The following is a 24,119-nucleotide window of genomic DNA, read 5'->3' as shown; positions in this document are numbered from 1 at the left end:
CTGTAATAAAAAGGGGCACTTCCAAAGAATGGCAAGCAAGGGTGAGAAGCCTACATTACAAACCATACAAGTTTTTATCCACAACAAGAAAATAGGCTAACCCCAATGACAAATCCAAAGCCCTAAAGGAACCCCCAAACTCAAGTTTAGATACAAAAAGGTCCCAAATGGGCCCCAATCCAAATGTTCATTGTCCAACAACTTATTATCCCTATAGTCATCCAAATTACCATTCCAGTCTTCCTCTTTGGCGTCATCTATGTCCATCTCCTCTAAAATGAAGAAAGAAGATGCATGTTTATTTCAGTACTTTTTATTTATTTTCTCATTTTAAAATCTCTGTCCATAACATATGAGATCAAGTTAAGGCACTTTCTTATTGCTGTTTTTTGCTCCTCTTACATCCCTTGCAATATTTTTATTTTTTATTTATTAGTGATTTTATTTTGATTTTTCCAATGTGGTAACCCTGATGCAGAAGCATCGACAAAAAAAATTAAATCTTCTTGTTTACCATTGCATTATTGAATATTGGTTGTGGACTTAGTTTGGATTAGATTTGTACAGTTGGGATGGTTTGAAGGAAATTGGGATGCTGGTAAAAAGTGGGATTTGAAGAAACAAAACGGGAGAAAGGGAGAGACTTCTGCTTTTTGTGAGTAAAAGAAAGAACCCCCAAACCATATACATGGAGAAGCATGTCGACTTGAGGGAGAATGATCAGACTATTAAGGGAAGAATGAATTCCCCAAAATTTTAGTTAAGCATTCCAATCTTGTTTAACAGAATGGATGAGCAGTCAAATACCTTAATGTTTGATCTACGCTTCGCTTTGTGTTATCAATTGTGAATGAGACATTTTAGTTGTTGAATACTAATCAATTTGACTATCATTGCAGATGCTAATACGATTCTTTGGTGCATTGCTTATAGACTTCTGTCTCTCATTTGTGGAATATCATTACATTTGACTAATCTGGTGCGAAGAATTTTGAAATTTTTCCAAGTTACTGCCACTTTATATATTAAGTTTCTCTGTTTTAGTTCATGTCCCTGTCAATACAAGAAGTCTGAGATTGTTATGTAGAAGGTAGTTGTTTGGTGGTGAGGCGCTATCAAAATGGTATCAGAATAGATGGTTCTGACTCCCGAGTGCATGGGTGGATCACCCACTTGAGGCAACCTATGCCAGGACCTGTGGGTGGTGTAGTTGTGTGAACAAATTGCCGACAGGGAAGCAGAATACACTTGAAGACTTGAGCAGTGGTGTCTTGAAGCAGAAAGTTATCGGAGGCAAGAAATATTGATTGTTAATGTGAATGCAGACGGTGAAAGCAAAGAGAAGGATGAGGATTGGTGTAAGAAGATTCATAAGAATTCTATCTTAGGATAAATATTGGAACAGAGTGGAGAACAGAAAACATTGTGAGGCATTGGACATAAATGCATGAAGCGTTGATGCATTGTAAAGGTGTTGTTTCCCTAATCAAGTGTTGGTCGGAGGGAATAGAAAAGAGGAAGTGCATAGTGCATATGCAGCAATGGCATGTCTGTTGGAAGGCATGGAAAAAAATAATGCAGATAAGGAGATAAGTAAAACAAAAGCTAAAAGAGAAGGAGAAAAGACTGAAATTCCAGCAGTTTGAGATGCTAATGTTGAGACAATAGTAGCAAATGAGAATGTTGATGAAAATTATGAATATTTCCAAAAGATGCTAAAAAAGAAGATTACCAAGTGACAGATAAATGATAAAACTTTTAATTCTTCAAGGTTATAAACTTCAAACGTTGGCCAATTTGAAGATTTGATGAAAGATGGTGCTCAAGGAGGAGGCCACTAATGGTGGAAATTCTATCTTTCTGATATTCAAATCAGAATTCAATTCTGCTCAAACTCATTGACCCATGTTTCATGAGCAGTGGTTCACACGAACCCATCTCTTATGTATTGCTATCAGGATTCAACTATGTGATTTTTGAGTCAAACTCATTGACTCATGTTTCATGAGTAGTAGTTCACACAAATGTTTCATGAGTAGTGGTTCACACGAACCCATCTTTCATGTATTGCCACCAATATTCAACTGTGTAGTTTTTGCGTCAAACTCATTGCCCATGTTTCACAACTGTGTTTCAGAACGAATGAGTATTCAAATGCTTAATGTCTGATCTATGCTCGGCTTTGTGTTATCAGTTGTGAATGAGACATTTTAGTTGTTCAATGCTGACCGATTTGATTATAATTGCAGATCATAATATGAGTCCTTGACGCATTGCTTACAGACTTTTTATCTCTCATTTGTGGAATCTTGTTACATTTAACTAATGAGCTGTGAAGAGTTCTTATCTTTATTCTAAGTTAATACCACTTTATATGTTCCTTTCAAAATAAAGTTTCTCTCATTTAGTTCGTGTCCCTGTCAACATAAGAAGTCTGAGATAGTTGTGTAATAGGGAGCTGTTTGATGCATTGTTGAATATCTATGCAATATATCACATATATAACAATATATCACACTGCATTTTCATGGGCAATATTATCACTATTAATCTCAGTGATGGTATATTGCAAAGTTGTGTGGAGAATTTTTGGAAAAAAGCTCACGAAATCATGTGATAGGCATTTGCGTAGTCTTTCCACTCAAACCGCAAAAAAACTAGGCATTGCAGCATTCTATCCCAATTTTCGTCATCAGTGAGAAATCCCCATCCTTGCATTCACCTTCACTACTCTATCGCCCATATTCAAGGTAATTTTATTGTCATCATCAGATTAGATAATTTCATACAGAGTTTGTCGAATGGCTGTCGTGTGCAGCTCCTCTTACCACTACCAGATTATTGGGGACACCCTTTCCCTTTCCCTTTCCCTTTCACCATACAACTATGCTAATGCACACGTCATTACTAACTATAAGTTGTGAACAATCAATACTCATAAGTAAAATTACATGACTCGGCTCAAATCAATCAAAATTTATGTATGTGAACTTTCATGAAATAAAGAACTTACAATGAGAAGAATGAAATTAGTTAAAGCCCTCATCTTGTCAGAGGACAGCAAACAATCAAGTTGAACGATTTAGAAATAACAAGTGAAGGAAATTTCACACATTTAAATAGGCATTGAGCTCCCCGTCAATGGCCATGGTGGTTGCCAACATTAGCAGAGATGCATGTGCAATATTACATGGCAAAAATTTAGTCATAGGCACAAGCTTCCACAAGCACAAATGAAGGTCCAAATTTAATATTATATATGACTCTTAATATATAATTAGTATCTGTAATGTTTAATATATGTTCTATTTTTAATTTTTAATTATTATTCATATTATAATTGATAAATGTATAAATATATATTTTATTTTAAATTTATAATTAATCTTTTATATATTTGAAAATTAATAAGATGTTGATGTTCTGCAAATATTAGTGTTATTTTAAGAAATTATATATATTTAAGTGTTCCAGAGAAGTGTCGATTTATTGTCAATCTTCTCATCAAGATTTTGGTAAGTTCGAGTTTTTTGGAAAAAAAACTGGGTAGACCAAGTTATTGTCGAGTCCAAGTCTTCTAACTATGGTTTAGCACTATCAAACCCACCTATTGTTTTTCCATCCAACTTCATTACTTCTTTGTTCAACTCATAATACAATGCTTTTCTAGTTTTCATCACTTTGTTGTAAAGTGCACTTTGATTTGACTTCAATTTTATGACAAAATAGACTACACAAATAGGGTCCCCTATCACATTCATTAGCACAAGTGTTAATAGGCTCTAAATTGAATATTTTTTAACATTATTACTTTGAAGTATACCTTTGTCCATAGTTTGCATACTCGAACTCAAAGAGTAATCAATACGTTCAAAAATTTTGATTCGGCAACTTCGAAAATAATAAACCCTAAACTATCTTTAAAAAAAAACATTTTTTTGTTATGAAGTTTAAGATTAATTAAATTGAAATTTTGACATTTCAAAAGAGAAAATGCATGGTTTTATAGCTAAGTGACAAATGTGTTTTAACTAGTGTTTTACCCACAATGGCATTTCTACTAATGTTTTTCTTGTGTATAGAAAAACTCACAAGTTGAATTTGTAAAAGTTCATGGAAATCAAAGAGTACTCACACGGTTTGCAAACTATGTCTTTATTAATTTCATTCTCTTTGATTGAGCTGGTGCCTCTACTCAATGTCAAAGTCAATCATATCAAAGGTTCCAACCTTTGCAAACCATATACTTCAGCTACTACACGTCAATTGTTGGAATCTTAAAAACCATTCACTTGATTTCCTCAATATTAAATAGTTACTTTTTGTCATCTTGTAAGCCTTGCTTCTCTTCATCAATTTGTGTAGCTTCAATAAAACTATAATTTAATGGAAATACTTCATGGTCCTCTATTTCCCAATGAGACAAGCCACAAAGAAAATCTAATTCACCTTTCAAACACAATTCCGAATCCAAAATTCCCTTTGCTTCATGGGGCATTAATTAGGCTTTTCTATCCATTCTTCATCGTAGTGAATATCTAATAACTATAATGTATTTGAGGATGTTGCTTCCTTTGATACTACTTGATTGTGTAAATCAATATATGATTTTTGCTCTTATTTTCAATGGAGAGTTTTTTTTTTCTAGTTGTAATGGGCTTTGGCTACCATCAATCATCCCCGACCTAACCATCCATCATATGCTTCAGCCTTCCTTATATAATAAAATGACCACAAGATTTAATAAAAAGTGTTTGAGTTTCAGTAAGTAAATTTAAGGCCATTAAAACTCCTAATACCTTGATTCCTAATTGATTTGTGCATTCCTTAAAAAAGTTAGGGTCTTAATGGTTGATAAATTCAGGCTTCAAAAATCCTTAAGAAGCAAAATTACAACCAACCAATCATCAATGATCATGTCAATGAGATTTTCCCAAGTAGTTCCAAAGGCACAAATATTGGTTACTTTCCAAGGTTAACAATTAGTAACATTGGATTCGCCAATCAATCACAACTAACTAGAGGTTCTACCATTAAAGACTCATTTTCATTGTGAGTTGTTTTTTGTTTAATCGTGTCACTCTCTATTGCCACGAGAGAATTCGAAGCCCTTAAGTTCCAAGAAGCTTTGTAGTAAGTTCGTCATCTTGGTAAATAGAGTCTAGACTCTGCAATACCTGCCACGCAATATTTTGTCAAACTTCAACCTACTAACAGAAATACTTGATACTTCACTGGAGCAGCAACATTTCTTTTCCATCACTTGCTCTATAATCATGATTTGGTAAGTTTATGTGGGTCTAAGTACATGAGCTCCTTGGCTTGGTTTTGAGTGACTACCAATTATTTCTTGTTTCTTTCCATTTCAATCACATGAATGCATAGTAATCCCATTCCATTCTAGCTTTTTGGCAGTGCTTTCAAAAGTATCCGTGTTTATGTTATTATGCAACTTTAGTGGAGTGAACTGTTCTGTCTGAAAGGTACTTCTAAACTCTTACATTTTAGATTATATGGCTACTCCTTAATTTAATGGACCATAAACTGACAAATATAGCATAACATTTTCTTCGGACAATTATTTTTGGGTGTCACCTTCCTTTTTGCGATCTATACACCATAATTCTTTAGGTACTTTGCTAGACTACTCATCCTCTTCCAGATCCCTCATCAATAGAAGTGTGTCACTTTGCAATGCTTGTACTACTCCACATTCACCAAGGATGATCAACCAAAGATCAGAGTCCTTTCACTGACTGCACAAACCATATTTACAGAATTTGATAATCGCCAAGTAAAACACAACTCTCAATAACTACGAACAATTACAACCATATTGACAAAATAAAACTAAGCCACTTTACACTAACATCAAGGTCTAACAATTGTTTTACAATATTGCTTCGCCATATCTAAGATTCGCAAAGCAGAAGCAAGAGATGAGTCTTAATTCATTTGTTTTGCAAGATCTGCTCCAAAACCAAGCAAAGATAAAACATTCAGTCTTTTGAGGGTAAAATAAAGGAACTGAATTCTAACCACCAACATCCTTATCTTGCAAGGATTTGGTAAAGAACTGTGTTTACTTCAATCTACAGTGTCAAACATTGTTCTCCTCAAGCATCTGTTAGTTTATTTCATTTCTTTCTTTACACACCATGGACATACACACTCTCACCAAAAAAGGTGTTCTCAAGTAGACTTCTTCATTTATCTCTCAATTTCATCAATTATGAATTTGCAAAGCAAACACAAGAGATTAAAATTTGTTCAATTTTGCAGGCATCTTCTCCAAAAGCAATCAAAGATAACAATCTTATCTTGCAGATTTTTGGCAAACAATCAAACTTTGTTCAGTTTTATTAGACATTAATTTCCTCAGTTTCGTTCATTTCTTTCTTCTGCAACATGGCCATACACACTATCACAGTAGTCTCAGTTATTATCAAATTAACAGAGATTTGATATATAAGACATTTGAAGTTAAAAGAACTACTCATTTACTTAATCAGATTAAGTCATCTGTATACTCATTACTCTCATATCCAACCTTACTACTATTTCAGCTCAAAGACGGAAGGAGTAGGTGTTATCCAAATTGCATAGGTACCCACTGCAATGGGCTCCCTCGAAGTTTACAGATCCAGGACCTTAGCCTATCTTGGGATTATGCCCGCAAGGTGCTCAAGGTCATTGTTCCATACCCTATCTTTGGACAGATAGCCATTGCTTGGATGTATACAAGCCCCTCCTTGGACACATCTCTGACTTCTCCTCTCAGATTAAAATAGCAATAGGACGTATAATAATAAATATATCATGTTGATTGTTATTATAATAATATATGTGTAGATATATATAATATAATATATATATAAGGCAAGAGCCTACAACGCAACGGTAAATTGTAAGCCTTTCATCGGGGAGGACTTGGGTTTGAATCTACTCAAGATTAATACATAATAATAATTAATCTTAATAATAATAATAAATAATCTAGGCTTCTGCCGATTACCTATATATATATACTTTGAATATATTTATTTTAAACATTTGAATATATAATCATGAGTTTATTATTATTTCTGTATATATAAGAACATATATGGGTCCCTCGCTCATAATGAATTTAATTATTGTATTTAGCAATCAGAATTACTCGCAGATTGCTTGCCAGCCATGCACCTGATTTGCCAAAAGGCCAACGCTCACTGTTAATCGTTGGATTCTGAATGTCAATGATAGCTACAATAGCTGCTTAGCCATACGTTGATTAATAACATCACTGTCAACTATAGACCGCTTCCCTGTCTTCCACAATTACTACCTAATACTTAATATTGCCTTTTATAACCGAATTGCTGGCAGTGGAGTAGTCTGTGCTTCCAATATTAATATGTGCTTATCCTCCATTTGGATGCTTTGGTAATGCCACGATTGTTCTAAGGAATGGATGATTAACAGTGCACTTATATTTAATCTTTTATCTAACAGCAAACAATTGAATATTAATATTAATAATTGAAAATAATATAATTATTATTAACTAAACAATTGAATAATAATAATAAAAAAAATATAATCATAATAAATAATAATTAACAAAACCATTTATCATTCTTAATAAATAAGTTAATAGTCTTTCTTATTTATTTATTTACTCATTTTAATCTGGTATTAATTAGATTCTATTTCATCACAATTCACGGTTTCTCTTTAAGTTTCTACATCCCACTCCCTCCTCAGAATACATCACCAAGGCTCCTTGGACTTTCATCCAAACAAGCCATACATTATGTTTCCATCTTATATTTCATTACCAAGGCTACAAAGGCTTCCATTCAGACAAGCTTCACAAAAGGATTTTGACAGTGGCTCCACATGGTTTCCCTTCAACAGGTCTTTTTTTGATATAACTTATTTCTTTTATTACTGATAAAGTACATTTTTACAAATCAATGTGCAGCTAATCTGTGCCGCTCTTCCAACCCATCAAGAAAGGTGGATTTGATAATATTTACAAGATAAATTGTTTGCAACCCACTTGAGTTCTTCTACGGTTGTGATTTACATGTCTATTCAAACATTTGATAGTATATATGAAAGAAAATCACCTGGAGACATGAACAAGAAAGATCAAAACCAACATAACTGTAGCGAAATTTCTCTATTATAGTCCAGGGCTCACTAGAGTTATTAAACATCATTGTGCAAAAGCTTTTAAGTAGGATTTGCATCACATGTCAAAATACTAATAGAATTTGTTTTTTGGGATATGTGTGCATAGAGCACAGATCACTGTAAAGAAAGTGGTTCCACATAGAGGTGGCAGTTGACCCAAGTAGCTGTTCAAGACAAGCATCTTAAATTAACATCATTTCCAACCCACTTGTACATTGTCCATTCGTTGTGGAGAACCACCTCCAATGAGTTGAGGAGTCCTCCTTGCAGGTTTGAGGGTGACCCCCTATAGTGCTTGAGTTGAATATACACCTTTCCAATTTTAATTACCCATAAAGTTAAAAGAATATATGGTGTAATTTGGTACCAAGTGAACATATTTCCATGAAATCAACTGAAAAATGTTTCAACTCTCTCAATCGTGTTCATCTTTCGCTAGATGGCTTGGTGGCAATATTCTTGAGTCATCAACAGAAAAGGGTAACTAATAGCACCATTTGGTACAGCCCATCACAGCGCGCTAGTAGAGGACAGCAAAAGGTTCATATAACAAACAACAGATTTCCCTTTCATTATAGAGTAAAGAAATGAAAAAATATAACAAACAACAGATTTCCCTTTCATTAAAGAGTAAGGAATGAAAAATGACTGTCAAAATCACACTTGGTAAGTGAAGGCAGTAAGAGAACAGTCAAAATTATGCAGCAATTTGACACAGAAGCTTCTGTAAGAAGGAATTACGATGAAATTGTGTGCGGAACAATTATTTTTATAAAGGATGAAGCAGTGTAACATCTAATTATTCCTATGTGAGCATATACTTGTATATCTTTGTTATAAAGTGCTCTAGAAGTATATCTTTTTTATAAAGTGCTCTAGAAGTAACAAGAGCAGTTTCAAATTTCATGGTAAAATTTTTTAACCTAATGGTGTTTCTCCATGCAAATTATGTATTTTATGTGAATGAATGATTTCTTGCATCTCCTTTCAGAACTTATCTAGCTCTTTGTCATACAAAAGAAAGCCTAAGATTTAGATTCCTTTTCATTGTATTTTATCTTCTCTTTTATTTAAGAATTATTAAAAAAAAATTCTCTAAATTTCTTTTTTTTGTAAAAGGATTTCTTTGAGAAATTGTAATTATTCTTAGTATAGCCAATAACAGATCAATGAAGGAAATTGGTAACATATATCCTCTTCAGACCTTGTATTCTTAAAACTCTTGATAAAAACTACTGTGAGAAATGGAATATGCATATAATATGTGAAAGAAAAGGGATTTTTTACAAAACTTATTTAAATTAATACCTTTACTCTGCGTGCTTTCTTATCTCTTTGAGCTTTCTCAGCTTTCATGAGTTCAGTGCTAGCCCATTCCATTTTGAAAAATGAAGGGTCGGTATATCTCTTCAAACAAGCACCCGCACCCGCAACATCAAACCTGAAAATGTAAAGGAACCTTACTACTTAAGAATTATTGGAAAAATATTTCCGGTGTCCTAAGGGTACACAAGAAAATAGTCCTTAACTAATAAAATAGTAAATCTTGTTTAGCAAAAACAATATATAAGTATGCAAATGCTATTATACTTGTCCAACAGGAACAGCCTTGGAGGCCCTCGACACTCCTCATAGGAGTTGAGAATAAACCGTGGCAAGTCACCTTGAGTTAGATGGTTCTGGTCATTGCGAATGCTGGCATGCCAATCAACACCTGCAAGGAAAACATTTACTGATACTCTTATAATCTGAATAACATATACCAAAGAACCATGTGAGCAAATTCCTAGAATCTGATATGAGAGAAATGGGATAATATGCATTTGAAGTAAATTTTTCAGAGAATTGACATATGTCCTCTTCAATCATTAAGACTTGGCAATCAATAAATAATTATTTTATTCTTGTAGAGATATAGAAAAATAAGGCAAAGAAAAAGGCTAACAACATAAAGAACAGAATCACAGAAGACTTTTTCAAGAGTAACTTCAACTTTAAGAAATTGCAATGCAAACATTTAACTAAGAAAAATTTTGGACATAGGAAGGAAAGTGCTTTCATTTCAAGCAACATATCACGTGACTGATTGAAAGTGGAATCTCAAATTGTATGGAAACAGTCCTCTAACATTGCTATTTGTATCGAGTTGTGAATTTCATCTAAAATCTGAGAAATTCAGTACCAAGTTCCAGATCAACAATCAGAAAATTTTGGAATAGAAAATCATTTCAAGTATGATTGTGCAATCCATTATTATTGATATGTGGCTTATACTTTACTTCGATATTCTGAAAGTCAGCAGCAAAATTCCTTTAGGCATTTTGAATGTATTATTGTCTACTGGTTTAAAATAGCTAAGAAGGTTCATCTCAACAGGAATCGGCAAATGCTTCCTCCTGCATTTTGTACACATTGAAAATGGATTCTAATTTCTATTACTTATCCACACCCGCATGAATACTATAGTTCATGCTAAATCTCTGCCATAAATTAACTAGTGACAATTGCATAGGCAAAATCATCAATACAAAGAAAAAAAATCATGAAACTCTCCTCTTAAGCAAAGCAATTTCAGATACATAAGCAATAATTCACCTGCCAGTAATGCTTTTTTTGGTCTTAATTGAACACAAGTATATTTTAAAAGTAAATCTGTTGAACTAGGTTGCATGAAAATGGACTGTTATGTTGCTTATAAATTCAGATGTGGGAGCCTCCTGAACTCAATGAAACTCATCTTCCACTTTATTTGGTAAAGCCTTAGAAAATGCATACAAAATGAGGTAGCTTAGATCAAGTTCTCAGAGCCTTTTCATCTTAAGTACCTGCAGCTTCAATTATATCCAGTAAAGCCTTACCCACTGCATATGCAAAACGAAGATGATTTTTTTCAGACATCAGAGCCTTCTCAACTGAAGGAAACTCAGCTTCAAGTTGTTGCACACGGATCATGAGTCCATGTCCTCTTGCAGCAGTTGCCATGACTTCTTCATGTAAATCATGAAAGATCTCTGCAGCAAACCTGGAATAACATTTTACAACATGGTTTTAGATTTAACGCTAGCCCATAAAAATGATGTTAAAATTGAGTTACTAGTAGCCATATAAGGTAAATGCAACTGATGTAAAAACCTGCCATTGTATAGAAATTAATGTTACAGAACAAAATGTAAATTGGAAATAAATAATAATATGCTTTGCTAGTGAAACACTTAAGTGAATACTGACATTAAATAGAACATTTGTTGAAGGAAACTGAAGTGTTCTACTGGAGGCCAGATAGTAGATTAAAATAACATTTTTCCTGGCAGAGCAAGAAATGTTCACTTCAATAACACTACTGTTTATTTTCATTTTTAAAGCCAAAAAACAACTTAGATATCTTGAAAAAACACATCTTTAAGTATTAGTAGCAAGTACAATTGCATAGCAAGAAAAATCATTTGGGGCAAAAATCGGTAAATCAGAAGTATAAGATTTTTTGAAAAAAATTGTACTTAAGCAGGGGAAAATCAGATTTAATAAAAAGCTTCTATTATGATTATATTATAATATTTTATTCTTAAATAATAATAATGTAACAATTATTTTTTAATAATAATATTAACATCTGTATAATAGGCAAGAGCCTATATAACACAACAGGAAGTTGTGAGCTTCTTATCTGGGAGGTCTTATGTTTGAATCTACTCAAGCTTAACATGTAATAATAATTAATATCAACAAATAATACTAAATAAATAATTAATAATCAAGGCTTCAACCTATTACTTATCAATATGTGTGTATGTGTGTGTAATAATTTTTATTTTTATTTTTTTGATAGGTACTCGGCTGAAGCCTAGATTATTTTATTATTCATTTGATTATTGTTGTTAGATTAATTATTATTATGTGTTAATCTCGAGTATATTCGAACCCAAGACCTCTCCAATGGGAGGCTAGCAATTTACCGATACGTTGTAGGCTCGCAATAGACCTCCCCGATTGTAATATATTATAAATTATAATTAGTTCCATATAGTATAATTATATTTTATATTACAATACTATGTATTATTATTATAATTATACTATTATATATATGAAAAATTATACAAAGATTTGTTGATGTTATTGTAACTATGGTCGGCCTCCTTTAAGCCGACATAGATAACATAAAGCTTGTAATAATACAATTATTGTATTGACAGTAATTATATTATATTAAATTAAAAATATAATTACTATATTAATAATAATGATTATATGTACAATAATTATTACATTATTAATTTGTTTTTTATCGGTTCTATTGTATTAATTATTGATAGCATTAATAATTATAATACTATATCTGTGTGTGTGTGTGTGTGTGTAATATATTATATAACCATGCCTTAATATGATAATGATAAATAGTGGTGTCCCTTGGTGACGGGGCACCACGCACATATATGAAGGAAGAATGACTTCCTCTAATGTAGAAGGTAAAGATAATCAGAAAATCTAACAAGATTTCCCTAAAAGACCCCTCAATTTTTCCCTAACATTTGTATGCCCTTTTCAGATATACATACAATTTTCACAAATATATCACGTGTGACAAGAAAATGTTAAATTTAGAACTAGAGAAGCATTGATGCAAAATGCAGAAATTCTAAAACATAAGATCTAGACAATACTAGAAATTTATCTTGGGAAAACCCTCCAATTTGAAGGGAAAACCCCAGCATACCCAAGGTAGGTACTTTAATAACCAAAACATTCAATACAAAGCTTTGCAAGCTAAATAAGAAGAATGACTTCTTCATCAAGATTGTTGTCACATAATAAACAATAGTTGAATGTCATTATACCATTTTACATCTATAGAATATAGACTGCTCTTATATGGATCACAATTATCATGCAAGGACAAGCCACATGATAAATACACAAAGGGAAACTTGTACTATTGGATAACATCAGCCAAATTAACATTGTACTCAAAACAAAAATAGGCACATGATAACCATACATGCAATCTTGACTCAGAATGTCGGAAGAAATTACATCAAACACTTAACACAACAATGTCATCTAAATGACACTTGAATCATTACAATCATAAACTTTGGCACTTGCTAGACAAAGCATGATGCTCTACAAAGGGTCACAGGCAATTACACACTTTAAGTTTTGCATTCCAACCTTCAATAGTTATCAAACCTTCAGCAAGACAATAGAGCATATACAAAGAGCCTCGTTGAGATTTGATGACAAAATCGAGTAAGTTTTCACCACGAAGCACAAGAATGTTAATCGAACATGAAATTATTAACACTTTCTCTCCCATTGCAATGAGCAAGAATGGTGATGGTTATGAATAGGTGTCGTTTCATCTCCAAAAACATTTGATGCCTCAAATACAAGGACTACCACAATGAAGTGAATATAGTCACATCACAAGCATAAGCAAAAAAGACATAAACAAGACTGCAGTTATGAGTTGGAATCAATGCTGCTAACGTGCCTTGAAGAAACAAAACACAAAACAAAATATTGAACAAGAGAGACCAGAATAACCACACCATCATGAGAAGCATAGGATAATAAAACCATTCAAATTAATCTTCGCAAGTAACAAAGAAAGATAGAACGGTTCAGCATAGCATTTCTACAACCACAGGCTTATGAGTAAGAGTAACTCGAAGACCACAAAGATAATATTGTTTGATATATGCAACTACCACAAGTAAGAATGATAGCTCCTACAACTACCAAAAACTCTAACACTCCCTGATGAACATATATATCCAGTTGGGTTGCTACACCCAAATTAAGTTACAGAGTGGAAATGGCAAATAATTAGCATGGATTTCACACAAGGGTTACTATGACTAGAAACGGGAATAATACCATTCTTGTGGTAGTGGACCGACTTACAAAGATAGCTCATTTCATTCCAGGAAATTTAACAGAAGGAGCACCAAAAATTCTCCATAAATTTGTAAGAGAGATCTTCAGACTTTAGGTATGGTAGAGTAACATCTAATTTTTTGCAAACCTTGTTCTCTGCTTTGAGAACAAAATTGAATATCAATTAGCACATCATCCAGAAACTAACGGGCAGACAAAAAGGGTAAATCAGGTACTAAAGGATCTTTTAAAGGTATATTTTATGGATCAGCAATATCGTCAGGAAATGTATCTTACCTTAGTAGAATTTGCTTATAATAACTCATATCACTCTGCTATTTAGATGGCACCATTTGAGGCTCTATACGGAAGAAAATGTAAAACACCTGTGAGTTGGAAGAGAATTGAGGATCGAATAATTGTTGGTCCTAAGATGCTCTTAGAAATGGAAGAACAACTAGTTCAAATCTGTCAAAGGTTGAAGGAGGCAAATTATCGTTAGAAAAGCTATGCGGCTGCTAAAAGATCTCCTAGAGAATTTGAGGTGGGAGAAAAGGTTCTCTTAAAAGTAATACCCCAAAAGAGTGCTATCAAATTTGGTAAAAATGCCAAGCTGGCCCCAAGATATGTGGGACCCTTTGAAGTGTTGGAAGTTGTAAACCCTATTGCCAACAAAATTGCTCTACCTATGTGGGACCCTTTGAAGTGTTGGAAGTTGTAAACCCTATTGCCAACAAAATTGCTCTACCTCTAGCCCTTGACCAAATGCATAATGTGTTTCATGTGTCTTACCTTAAGAAGTATACAGCCAATGCTGAGCATGTCATTGATTGGTATTTCTTGCAGGTGCAATATCCAGGGATGGTGGTAATTGAACCAGTCAGAATGCTCTAGGTGTGTAAGCTACCCTTATAAAATTGGGATTCTACTGAATGCAAGGTCTAGTAGGACCAATATGCTGAGGAGAATGCTACTTGAGATGATTATGATGAAATCTTCCAAAAAGTTCCCTATCTTTTTCCAAGTATATGAACTTTAGATTGATACTATTACATTATGATCTAAATTACTATGACTTTATGGCAGCTTTTATATAATTACTATGATTAATATTTCTATGTACTTGATTGTAAATGTTCATCAGAAACAATGAAACACAATGGGGTGGGGTGGGGGGTATGTTACATCCCACATTTTGTCTAAATTTAAAATGTTATATATAGTCGTTGAATTTTCATGTGAATTAGAAATAGTTGGTTAAATTGGCTATTCATTATGATTTCATGTGAATCAAAATATTGGTTATTTGTTATGATTTCATGTGAATTAAAATATTAGTTATTCATTATGATCTTATATGAATTGGAAACGGTTAGTTAGTATGATTAGTTGTTATGATAACTTCAATTGCATTTGAATGATCGGAAATATGCTTTCACCATGTTATTTCTCCTTCCAGGAGTGTGGCGACGGGGGAAAGCATTGGCAAAGAGGGAATAGGGGATGAGCACCAACATGCCGCTGAGTTATCAGGTATTCACCTAAATTGCTTTGGTCAGGGAGAAGTAGACTTAGACAGACTAGATAATGCCAAGTGTCCACCATGAGCTAGCTAGGTCATCTAATCTAAAAAGATACATATATATTCTCATATGAACATTAAACAAAACAAAAAATGTTACCTTTGATTTGGAATCTGGATGCTCTGCATTTTACTTGTGATGTCAGATACGACTTATAATATAAATAATATCCATAGTACTTATGTATATTTGTATGTGATATATATATATATGTATGTATGTATGTATGTATGTATGTATGTATGTATGTATGTATTTAAATATAACATACATGTATGTATACCTATATTTGAAATATAACATATATGTATGTATGTGTATAAATAACATGTCAAAACATACGCAAATAATATGAGTACCATTGATCTAATAAATCATAGTTACACTGCCCTGGGGGACAGGGAGACAAGGGACAACTTTTCAAGACTGAGAAACAAAGGGGCCTCAATTTGGGGATGGTAGGGGGACAGCGGCGAGAGACAAGAGGGTGCGGTGGTTGTACATACTATATACTATACATGTGGTACTTAATATGCTAGTAATGAAAATATGTATAATAATATAAGACATAAATATGTAAAATACTAATTTACTAAAATGTAAATACTTGAGTCTTGAACATTGCATTGAACATTGAACATGAAAGTGGAACATCGAACATTAAACAATAAATTTTAAAATTTTCAATACCCGAACCAGCAAATGAAAGATTTCTAACTTCTCTAATATAAATATTAAATAATAATAATCATAGATATCAAAAGTATGAGTATCTCATCATAGATAAGATTACATTCAGCAACATTATATTATATTCAATACGCCCAATAAAATATTAAAACATATTTAATTTTTTTAAACAATTTTTTTTTTTGGTTGGATAGGGCACACCTTGCTGTCCCCTAGCAGGGTCAGGGGACTTTTTCCCGTTCCCCCGTCTCCTCAGGGGACTTGTTCCAGTCCCCCTATCCCCACAGGAGATGCGAGGACGTGCCCCTATCTCCGACAAGATTGCAACCCAATGGTGGTGCCAATGGGGACGCGGGAACATTGTCCCCCTGTCTTGGGTGCATCCCCGTCTCAGGTGCACTAGGGAAAATGGGCGAGGACGTGTCCTTGTGTTACCATGCAATAAATTAAAGGAAAGGATTTTCTTTTTCTTTTTCACATCAAATTAACTTAATGCATGAAAGTCTATCAGCCTCTTACAATTTCTTTAATATTTCGGCTTCTATGATTCTTTTAATATTTTGGTCCTTACATTCTTTATATTTTATCAAAATTGCAAATGCATATCTCACCACCTTGCATTCTTCATGCACGTAACTCCTTCTTGAACAATTCATTAGTGAGATAGCGGAACCTTTTTCTATATAATTTGAAATCGCAGCTATGCAAAGGCTTGCTCTTTGTGCATCCAATTATTGTTGTCAATCTACAGTGACTGCTTATACACATTACTTAATTTCTTTGTTAGCCTACACAGTACCGTGCCATCCGATTGTGTCTACTAGAGATTATAGTTTGGCAGAAGAAGCAACTGATACATATTTACATTACAGCCCTCCTAACAGGTGGTTTCTCCATGATTTATCCATGTTTCTTCTTGCTTAATAGTCATTAGATTATTGTGTGTACATTCCTCAAGATAATCTAGTCGGACACTACAAAAATATATGCAAGTAAATTTGACCTAGAGAACGACTATTATATTAGTCATGCAAGGAGCCTATGAGCTTTTATTGATCTTTGTATTATGTTATTTTGTTTTTAAAAGCTTAAGTAATAAAATGAGGAGAAACTTGTGTGTATGTCGTATGCTTCCCAATACAAAGGCATCGACTTCATATGCCTCTGAGATTTTGGAAGTCTATCCATGGCTGAAAGGTGACTAGCTATATAGAAACCATAGCTCTTTTCTTTCTATCATTCTGAAATCTCTTGAAGGAAGCGGATGATATTGTATATATCATTTTACAAACATAATGGAAGCTCAAAAAATACAATAGGGATCATCAAAGATAACCAAGAATGGCAAAGATGAATGGTTTATTCCATGTAAATTGAACATAATGATTAACCTATAGAAAATAGAGAGATGAATCAAAATTAAGATGAATTACAACCTGAAATTAGAAATCTAGTCAGCTCATGGTGGGGAAATTGGGTATTGTCTTGTCTATCAAGTCGGGCAGTGGGTGATCGGGCACATAGGGTCCTTGGAAATCCCTGGCCAGGATAGGTTTAGTGGCAAATGATGCTGCTATGATCACTAGAGGTCAGGATAATTCATTGTCGGATGGATAGTCTGTTAGAAGGGTTCTGCAGTCTAGTCAGCTATGTAGTTGACAACTCTAACACCAAGATGCTCAAGTGGTAGGATGAGATGGTGTACACGTGCCTTATCGCATGTAGAGTAGAGCCATTCTCAATTGAGAATGAGTGGGGATTACAATAGGTCCATGGGTGGGAGGTTAAGCCTTTACTAATGCTTCTCCTCTCCAAATGCCAAAACTTATACAGAACAAATCAGATTCTACTTCACTTGACATGGTCTGATCTGAACCTTGCTAGTATTTGTTCTCTTTCAATCGCATCTTATTACAGTTTCAGTTATATACCTTATGCAGTTACTTTTCTGTTTATATGAAATGGTAGTTATAATAGTACAGTTAGATATTGTTTCACTTTCATGAGTAATGTATTTGGTTAATCTAACTTGATCATTTATTCTAAAAATAGTTAATCTTTCAGTTAATAGTTAAGGCTTATCATGAGAATGCAGTTAATCAGTTATTTTCGTTAATTCTTTTCAAGTGAATGGGTAACCAGCTTACCTTTATTCAATTAAAGAGTATTTAAGGGTTAGAAATTTTAGTTGCTGCAATGATGTTCACCATGGCTACTCCCATGAGTGAAATAAACACAAGCTCACATCACAAAGTCACTTAACATGATGTTGTCATAGTCTCTCAACATGACATCCCCTATGGCAACTCACATGAGTGGAAAGACTAGCAAGGGCTTTTACCTCAAATTCCTCTGTCTCAGAGAAAGATGCATTACAAGGGTTTTCACCTCAAATTTCTCCATCTCAAAGAAAAAATGCATCACAAGGGATTTCATCTCAAATTTCTCCATCTTAGAAAAAATAAATTACAAGGGCTTTCAGCTCAAATTTCTCCATCTCAAAGAAAAGTGCATTATCAGCATAAAGCAAGCATCACTGAAGTTGAGACTCTTGGCAAGAGCATTGTTTTCTACAACATCGAGCTTATCTCAAAAATTAGAAAACTTCACTCTAGGAAGTGGCTTGGTGTGGATGCCAGTTGTCCGTTCATTAGTGCAAATGTACTTGAGCTCAACTCCTTTCCTTTGAACCATATATCTTACATGAAGATATTTGATTACCACACGCTTGCTTCTATCACGAAGAGCAAGATTAACAAAAAGCTTTACATAGCTTTAATTATCACAAAGAATCATGATTAGTTCCAAGGTTTGCCTAACCATTCTTGTAAGAAGCTTGTGAAGCCACACTGCTTCTCGAGCTGCTACATAGGCTGCAACATATTCAGCTTCTATTGTACTTCAAGCCGCACATGAATGTTTCTTGTTGTGCCAAGAAATCACAGTTGAACCTAAGTTGAAAAAAGCACCGAAGAAATTTTTCCGATCAAGCACACACTAACCCATCTCAGTCAAAAAAGCCTTACAATTTCACATCTTCACAAGAAGTATATTTCAGACCATATCCCATTGTACCACACAAAAATATTAGTCCATGCTCTGCTACAACAAGATGAATCTGTCTAGGTTAACACATGAACTGGTTGAGAATGTTAACAACATAACATATCTCAAGCCTAGTATTGAATAGATAAATCAAAGATCCAATCACTTGTCTATACATAGAGTAATCTACTAAATTTGAATTGGATGCACACTCATGTAACTTTGTCAAATTTGCTTCAATAGGAGTTGACATAGACTTGCAATCTAGCTTACAAAATCTTTTCAAAATGTCAAGAGTGTATTTCCCTTTACTCTAAATAATCTTATCGGGTCTTTGCCACACTTCTAATCCAAGGAAGTAATGCATAAGAGCGAGATCTTTCATCTCAATTTGAGAAGCTAACTCTTCTTACATTTGGCAATGAGATTATCTTCTCCAATAAGAAAAACATCATCAACATTAAGAACTAAAAATTGATACTTTATCATCAATTACCTTGAAGTAGAGATTTCAATCTATGTCATTTTTGAACAATCCCAAGCTCAATAAATAATGATCAATCCTTTCATACCATGTGCACAGAGCTTGCTTAAGGCCATAGAAAGCCTTTTTAATTCTGCATACATGCGATGCTTTCTCATTAATCACAAAATCACCCGAATGCTCATTAAATAGCTCTTCTTCATTTACACCATTCAAGAATGTCACTTTTACATCCATTTGATGTAATTTCCTACCTTTAACTGTTGCAATAGCAGTGATAGTTGTGATAGAAGTATACCAAGCTACAATTATAGGAGCAAATGTCTACTCATAATCTATACCTTCCTTTTGAGAAAACCCTCTAGCTACAAATCTAGCTTTATACTATTCAACACTTTCATCAGTTGCATGTTTAATTTTGAGCAGCCACTAAGAAGAAACAACTGATTTTTCTTTAGGCTTAGGAACAATATCCCAAACATCATTCATGGAATCTCTCCATACTTGCTAATTTGAAGCCTCCTCAAAACTTGAAGTCTTGGATTCAATAGTATGACTCTTTAAAGCAAATACCTACAAACTTACGAGTTCTCTTTCTTACTCTAAAAGTGCCACGAGAGGCTGAATATTTTTCTGCCTCTTGCATGGTATCTCTAGCTCACAAAGGTCTCTTCTCATTAAAGCAGCATAACCTGCAAACTTATGAGGTCTCTTACTTTCTCTAAAAATGCCACAAGAGGCTGCATATTTTTCAGCCTATTGCATGGTCTGTCTCGCCCACAAAGGTCTCTGCCTATCAAATGAAACATCAATTGGTCCAATGGTGGGATATATGGGATCAAATGGATCAATAGTATCTTCTAACTTAGGAGTCTCACTCTAAATCTTAGAAGGCGTATCAAGGCCAGCAATATCCATATCTTGAGAAGTCCCTTGATCTTCTCTACCAATTTCCATAGCAATCATTTTAGATCTTTTCAAAGCTACATCTTCTTCAAATGAAATATCTCTACTCATTTCAATCTGCTTTTGTCTTGGAACATAGACCCTGTAGGCTTCTGAAGACTTGAAGTAACCAACAAAAATTCCCTTCTTGCCCAAAGGTTCTAACATAGACCTTCTATGTTTAGGCACATGAATGTGAACTAGACACCCAAATATTCTAATATGTCTAAACTCTGGTTTGATACCTATGAATGCTTCTTCAGGAGTCATATTGTCTAAAAATTGATGTGGTCTACAATTCTAAACATAAACAGGTGTTCTGCAAGCTTCTACCCAAAGAAAGGTTAGCAAACCTTGATCATGGATCATAGTTTTCATTGCCTGAACAATGGATATGTTCTTTCTTTCTTCAACTCCATTTTGTTGTGGATTATATTCACAAAACTCCCTTTCAAACCCTGCTTCAATACAGAAATTTTGAAAGACACCAGAAGTATATTTCCACTCCCCCCATTGTCAGACCTTAAATTTTGATCCTCTCTTCAAACAATTTCTCAACTTGAGCTTTGAACTCTTTAAATCTAGACAACATTTCATCAGACTCTTTGGACTTCAGAAAATAATTTCAAGTCTTACATGAAAAGTCTTCGATAAAAGTCACACAGTACCAAAAATCACTTAATGAAGTAACAGACATAGGTCCACGTAAGTCAAAATGAACCAGCTTTAAAATTTTGTTTGCTCTATTTTCACTGTTGTGAAAAGGCCTTTTCACATTCTTACCGAGAGCACAACCTTCGCAGACACCATCATGTTCTTGATTGAGCTTTAGAAGACAATGACCATCTTCACCATTGAAGAAAGAATTCTGAAATTTAAATGAGCAATTTTTTTAGGCCACTGCTCACTTGTACTCAGATAATCATGTGCCAAGTCATGAATAGGATGAGTAGAAAGTCTATATAGACTCACTTGACGAACACCAATTTCACGAGTTGTCTTAATGCTAGTGTTTTTCTTCCATGCAAGAACCTTGCCTTCAGCAAAAGAAACTTGATGCCCTTTATCCTCTAATGTTGAAATTGAAATGAGATTTCTCTTGATTCCAGGAACAAACAATACATCATTCAGATGCAGAGAAGTTCTTAAATCTAAATAAAAAGTGGTAGTTCTAACACCTTTTACTGAATAACAAGCATCATCGCCAATAATAACTTGCAAATGAGTATCCTTTTCTATCAAATTAGAAAGATGCTCTCGGTATCCTGTACTATAACGAGCTCCACTATCAATTAACCAGGTACTAGTATCACTTGGTGCTTGAAAGAGCTGACATAAATAAATAAAAACCTCAAAATTTTCAGATGATTCTCTATGAGGTGAAAACATTTTTAACAGCAACTTGATGCTTAGGTCTTGCGGAACTATCTCTGGCAACATGACCATATTTGTCACCTCTAAAACACTAAATCCTAGAAAGATCCTTCGTCTTCTTAAGTGCAGGGCTGAATCTGAATTCCTATTTCTATACCTCTTGAAATTTCATTTTATTATTTTGCTTTTAGATGTATGAGCAGAGTATATTATCATCTTCATGATGAGAGTTTTGCCCATTTCATTGTGCCTCTAAAATGCATTTCTCTTGAGTATAATCAGCTCTCTAACTATCAAACTTGGGCAATTCATCTCTTCAACTAATTCCTTAAATTAAAGATTCCCAAGAATGAGGGAGGCCATTCATAGCTAGCATAACCAAGTCTTTGTCCTCAAATGGATCACCAATAGCACTTAGTTGATCTTTCAATGTTGTAATCTTCATGAAAAAGGAGACAAATGATTCTCCTCTAACCATTTTAAAATGAAGGAGTTGGCGTTTCAAGGCTGGAGCTCTGAAGACTCTCAAACATCTCTTTAGCTGAATTCAACTTGGATATAATAGGTACAAGATGATCCTTGACAAAATCAATCAATATCTTCTTCGCCATGATATCATTCTTTATCCATTGAGCTTTCTCAGTGTCATCAGAAGGTTCAGCTACATCAGACTTCACGTTGTTGAGACGATCCTTTTCTTCGAGAGCAATGAGGACTTTGAATGTCCATGAAGTAAAATTGCATGTGTCATCCAGCATATCTTCAATTTTGAGTCCATTCAACATTGTTGGAAGCTGAAATAAACAATCTAGGAGAAAAGCAAAGAATGTTTTGAAGCTTAAAAGTTCTAGTTATGGATCTCTACTTTAGACCTGCTCTGATAACATGTTAAGAACCAGAAAAGCATAGATGCAAAATGTAGAAACTTTAAAACACAAGATCAAGACAACACGAGAACTTCATTCTAGGAAAACCCTCTAGCCTGAGGGGATGAGCCCAACCACACCCAAGGTAGGTACGTTATTAAATAATCAAAACATTCAATACAAAGCTTCACAAGCTTAACCACAAGAATAACTTCTTCTTCAAGATTGTTGTCGCATAACAAACACTAGTACAATGTCATATCATTTTACATCTATAAAATATAGACTGCTCTTTTATGGATCACACTTATCATATGCAAGGACTAGCCACGTGATAAATACACAGAGAGAAAGTTATACAGTTGAATAACATCAGCCAAACTAATGTTGTACGCAAAACAGAATAGACACGTGATCTTAACTCAAAATGTCTGAAGAAATTACATCACACTTAACACAGCAATGTCATCTAAATCGCACTTGAATCATTACAATCATAATCTTCGGCACTTGCTCGACAAAGCCCGAAGCTCTATGAAGGGTCATCAGCAGTTACTTGCCATTTCGTATTCCAACCTTGAGCAATTATCAAACCTTTGACAAGTGAGTAAAGCCATATGCAAAGACACCCACTGAGAGTGGATGATAAACTCGACTCGAGCATTCACCACAAAACATGAGAATGCCAAAGGGACATGAAATTGTAAACGCTTACTCTCCCATTGCAATTAGCAAGGACGATGACGGTTATGAATAGATATTTTCTCCAAAGAATGATATCTCCTCCAGCTATCAAAAACACTAATAAAAATACCTATATCCTCAACTAGTAAACACCTAGAGATTTGAGCGATACAAATGTGATTTAGGACTTATGTTTTGAGCATTTTTTAAGTAGATATACAAGCAGTTTTAGCACATAGATCATCACAAGCATAAAATGAAACTCTAAAAAACTGAATGATTATATTAACCAAATACTCGAATATATAGAGTTTACAAAAGCTTTTAACAAAAATGAAAAAAGAAAAAAGCAAAGTCATCTAAAAATAGAAGACTAAAAATAAACTA

The 24,119-nt window shown here is 34.0% G+C and overlaps 1 protein-coding gene across 6 annotated transcripts in view; it reads right to left on the bottom strand.

Moving 5' to 3' along the window:
- LOC149550411 (uncharacterized) overlaps nt 1–24,119 on the bottom strand; it is a 78,974-nt gene that overhangs the window by 43,643 nt on the left and 11,212 nt on the right. For all 6 annotated transcript variants that reach the window (XM_089793427.1, XM_089793428.1, XM_089793429.1 and 3 more), the window contains exons 3-5: nt 11,040–11,203; nt 9,772–9,895; nt 9,490–9,622 (exon numbers count right to left, since the gene is read on the bottom strand). In XM_089793427.1, the coding sequence (XP_089649553.1) occupies nt 9,490–9,622; nt 9,772–9,895; nt 11,040–11,203 (421 nt within the window). The remainder of the gene's footprint in view (nt 1–9,489; nt 9,623–9,771; nt 9,896–11,039; nt 11,204–24,119) is intronic.

This window comes from Cupressus sempervirens, chromosome 7 (genome assembly GCF_028749045.1).
Source record: "Cupressus sempervirens isolate cs-2001-9-10 chromosome 7, ASM2874904v1, whole genome shotgun sequence".
NCBI classification, from domain to species: domain Eukaryota; kingdom Viridiplantae; phylum Streptophyta; class Pinopsida; order Cupressales; family Cupressaceae; genus Cupressus; species Cupressus sempervirens.
This window is presented reverse-complemented; position numbering and strand designations above follow the sequence as displayed.